Source organism: Anneissia japonica, unplaced genomic scaffold (genome assembly GCF_011630105.1).
Source record: "Anneissia japonica isolate Jap-2015-1 unplaced genomic scaffold, ASM1163010v1 scaffold275_len1219475_cov178, whole genome shotgun sequence".
Lineage (NCBI taxonomy): Eukaryota > Metazoa > Echinodermata > Crinoidea > Comatulida > Comatulidae > Anneissia > Anneissia japonica.
This window is the reverse complement of record NW_022752912.1, coordinates 89,363-94,074: the sequence shown is the minus strand read 5'-3', so window position 1 is coordinate 94,074 and position 4,712 is coordinate 89,363. Positions and strand designations below refer to the sequence as shown.

General features: G+C 35.7%; 1 protein-coding gene across 1 annotated transcript; it reads left to right on the top strand.

Annotated features, from left to right (window-relative positions):
- Positions 1–3,655, top strand: LOC117122473. The gene is made up of 4 exons (XM_033268059.1): positions 1–149; positions 1,185–1,291; positions 1,671–1,839; positions 2,834–3,655. Exons 1-4 carry the CDS (start codon positions 28–30, stop codon positions 3,465–3,467), a joined length of 1,032 nt encoding a protein of 343 aa, XP_033123950.1. The 5' UTR covers positions 1–27; the 3' UTR covers positions 3,468–3,655.
- The last annotated feature ends 1,057 nt before the right edge of the window (positions 3,656–4,712 follow it).

The following is a 4,712-nucleotide window of genomic DNA, read 5'->3' as shown; positions in this document are numbered from 1 at the left end:
CATGACGAGTATTCTGAGAGAGCGTTGATGTTGACTTGCCTTCCCATCGAGTGTTGGTCATCTGTGGGCGAGGAAATGGCACCCTACAACACGGAAACCTTCTACATGCTGCACAGTGTGGATATGAAAATACTAGAAGCTTCGCCCAAGTAAAGTTTTATATGTCATTATCTATATTTTTAACTGGCGGAACTCAAACACCCACATATTTATATTATATAATAGGATATATTATACATAAATGCATGTTTGCATATCTGCCGTGAATATTGGTGCTTTACAAATTACTGTTGATTGATTGCAAATTAGTTTTATCTGTAAGTGTTGCACCATTATGTAGGGCACGCACGAAACTAAATAGAAATAAAATTAATGTCTATTCAAACGTTCTGTTCAACCTCTTATATTTTATTTTAATTTACTTTGGTTAAATTTGTGTTCCCAGTGCTAAGCAGTAAAAATTTCATTTGAATATTATATAATACTATATAAACTTTATTTCAATGGTTCTAATCACCCTTGCATGACTTCTCACTTTAAACTATCTGGATTACTCTACCCTCACTCACTCGCCACTGAGGAAGGACTAGTGTTGTCCGAAACCTCTGGTTCTATTTCTGGCTGTTTAGGCCTACTTACGTTTACATTTTATTAGCTGATGCTTTTCAAATTTGTATTACCACCGAGAGCCAGCCATTGCTTCCCACAGCATTGTTGTTTTTCATGATTTTGCCTTTACATACATACATATATATATATATATTTATTTATTTATATATATATATATATCACGAACTGATAGAAAGAATTAATTAAATTAAAGTTCATCGACCCACTATGCTATAAGGAAACAATTAAAACTAAACGGCTTCTTAACGCTCATTACCAGAAAAGTCATATGATAAACAATTAGGTCTTCGAATTTCAATCAATCTATAGTATTTGTTAACCACTGGAGAGAACATTGTGATAATAATTATTACTAAGTTGTTTTTTTGAAGAAATGATAAACCTATTACGGACAGTTTATGAGGCAATCTAGTCATATTTATTTCTTCAATAAACGGTTTAGTTCAAACATTGTTTACAACATATCTAAACAACATGTGTCTATAAATGTATACCCATTAACTAAATTATCATAACAGAGGCAATATCAACTTCATTACCGTTGCATTACACAGCGTGTTTTTCTACACGGGATACCACGATCACGAGCTGGAAGGGACGTCTTGGTATACTTTGGTTCACCACGAAGATCTTCCACTAGCACGGACGCTTCATTCAAAAAGTACGTCAGGAATAATAGCAATGTATGACTAACATTAGAATCGGCAGCGAAATTGCTAGATTAGGAATGTACAGGAAGTATCAAAATAAGAATGAATATATTACACCACCATTATTCAAGACTGCAAAAGTGGACTGGGTGTAGGGTTGAAGAATGCGACTAAAAGAGGTCCCGGTAGGGCGATGGGCAAAGTCCTAGATCGTGCCGCAAACATTGTTTATATTTCCTACATTTTTCCTCCTAATTTTGAAATTGAAAGCTAAAAAATCGAATAAATTATACAAAGGTGATTCAAATATTGAATTATTCATTTTTCAAGTTGTTTTTCGCTCATCACAGACTGTATGTATATCTTATATTTTTATCATATATTTTGCAGTGATCCAATTCGGCACTAAAGTTGAGAGGAGTTCAGGTCTGATACGTTTAGTGTCCATATCTGGTTGTCAACAGTGTGCGAGTGTTACCATCAGTGAATGCGACACAATTAGGCACTCTGGAAAAAATGGCGTGATTGGCTGCTTCATCACTCAAACCCACATTATTCGGTAAAATCCTTTCAAAATTCTTATTTTACACTATTTAACAATAGTGTAGAGCATAATTTCAGATAATAGTCCTCGATAGACCTACAACATGAAACTCCGCTCAGCCGAGTCGTTTGTGACTAAACTGACAACTAAGCGGAGGGTCACCCGACAGCAAGAGAAAAGAAATTGAACAAGTACTCGAAGTCAACGGCCAACCATATTTAGTTTAAGGAATTAGAGATTAGCTATACAGGTCTCCCTCAAATGAAAGATCCCTCTAATTAAGGACCACCTCCAATTAAAGACCACTATCATGTGGTCCCAATTTAACAAATTTCTTTTATGTTTATTCTAATGAGACCAAAGCTTCTAAAGACCATCGAATTTCCCGTCCTAAAGGTGGTCCTTAATTTTAGGGAGACCTGTGTTATGATATTTTTTTATCATTAATCTCATGCATACGGTATATAAACATAACATTACAGTATCATTACCATCGTCATCGTCATTATTATCATCAACACATCATACCATATCACTAATTGACATCATCAACCAATGATCTTTAATCATTATGATCAAAGATCAGGTGAATCTCTGATCAACTAAGTATACTGACTAAACAACCATGTATTTGAAACAATATTAGGCAAAAGAGCGAAAATCTACGGCCGGCCCTCCTTTTCGCAAAAAATAGTTTTCACCACAGAGACAGAGAAGTACCTACTGCCCATGTAAACGGGCACATTCATGCTTTGTTTCTTTTATATCTGGACAATTATACAAGTCATTTTTTATTTCTATATATCAAACTTCATTCGTTCATCTGCAGGATGAACGAATCTGGAAAATTATTTGATAAATTTTGTTTTTTTTAAATAATCATAATTTTCCCATTCGGTAACCTTATCGTATGTACAGTATACATTAATTAAATATCAGAAAATATTATTGGTAAATTACTTGTACGGTTTAAAATACAGCTGTTTACACTATAATTCTCCATGTACAGGCAATCTGAAGTCGAATTCTTTATCAATGAGGTGGCTAATAACAACATTCTAACGGGATACTCGTTCTCACAAGTGGACGACGGGGAATCAATGCCTTCACAACCTCTAGCCCCATTCGAGAACCACATATACGAGGATTTGGAAAATATAACCAATATAAATACAACAGATGTCATGGAACCGAACGTGCCTAACATTGATTCACATTACAATAGAATGCCTTGTAATTTCAACGCGTGTGAAACACCCTTAAAGGCGACAGATGAGCGTGTATGTCAGACCAAACAGACCCAGTTGATGATGTATAAACCATTTGAGGCGCTGAAAAGTGCAGCTAAATTGTTGGTATGCGACCGATTGAAACGTGATGTCGATAAGTTTCGCATACCGTACAGCCACGCAATGGAAATCATTCACAACCTTGATCAGAGCGAGTATTGCAACCAAACTCAACCATCAGACACACCGACCAATCAAGATACAGCATTTTTTGACGAATTGGCGTCACTGCCACTAATGACCTACGCATGCTCTTCACACGATAATGTCAGTGGGTATGTACAAGTTACTTGCCAATCGCAAGTAACTATGGGCATACCCGGGCAAGTGCAACCACCTGGCAACTGGTCCTGAACTCTGCTTTCGGCAATCACTCTTGAAAATTATAATTGAAGTGCATTTGGCCTACATGCGATCATAACATTTCAATGCCTTGTGAAATGCAATCATCCTGCCCTTTATCCTGTAATTGGTTGTGGTGTGGCATGTGATTTAGGAGAGAGATACTTTTAATATTAATTGCGATGATAAATATTCTTTAACAATAAAATATAATGTATAAGTGTAATCAAAATTTAATAAATATCAATAAATGAAAATAACAATGTTCAGAATATCATTAAAAAGGGTTTTATTTCATTTTAGCATTGAACAACCCATACAAAAGCATATCTAAGATCTTACTTTTAGATAATTATTATCTTTTATTTTCAGCACAACCTATTCAGCATCCCCCACCCCTCTAAAAAAAGATTGCCCTCCACCGGCACCCACCACTGGAAACTTGCTAACACTTTCCTCCAGGCTTAACAAAAGTAGCTAGAAATCACTTCATATCACAGTTTCTTTGTCAGCTAAGCCCCTTCCTTCATCACCAAGCCAGTCTTTAAATAATAATTATAGGTCGATTATAAGGGGAAGATAAACAAGGTTTCTAAGTGACATGTCCAAGTAAACAATAAGATAAGGTTAACCTTCACAATGAACAAAATTATAAGTCCTGTTGTAATTATGCCCACAAAGACCTTCCAATATCTTTACTTTCTTCTTTGCACTCTCATCTTATAAAATAATTGATCTTAAGTAAGGCATAACTGACAATCCATTGTCTTCTTCAAATCCTCAAATCCCTGTGCTGTCAATTCTAAACACGTCTACTGTACTTGCTCAATGCAGGGAGAAAATGAACAAATTCGTCCACCTGTTGATGAAAACCAATTGGAACAATGAAGCATAATCAAATAATTTGCAATCATTCATTGTACAATATAGACTGGTTTCCAGTCCCTAAACTTTGTCTTAATCAGTTAAAAAAGCAGGAAAAATCGATTTTGGCACCAATGGCGTTCCACATTACCTATTTGCTTGGCGTTTCATAGTATACTTTTTCTTGGATTGGGATCAATAAAGTTTCTCGACATAAACTGACGCTGGTGGCGCTTTCCGAAATGTGCTACTGTAATACTACGAAAAATCAATAAATTAGAAACTTGTGGCAAGTCTATGTACAATACTATGGAAGGGGTGACTTGAGAAAGGGGTGGCTTGATGAAGGGGTAACTTGAGGAAGGGTAGGTTGTTGAAGGTCTAACTTGAGGA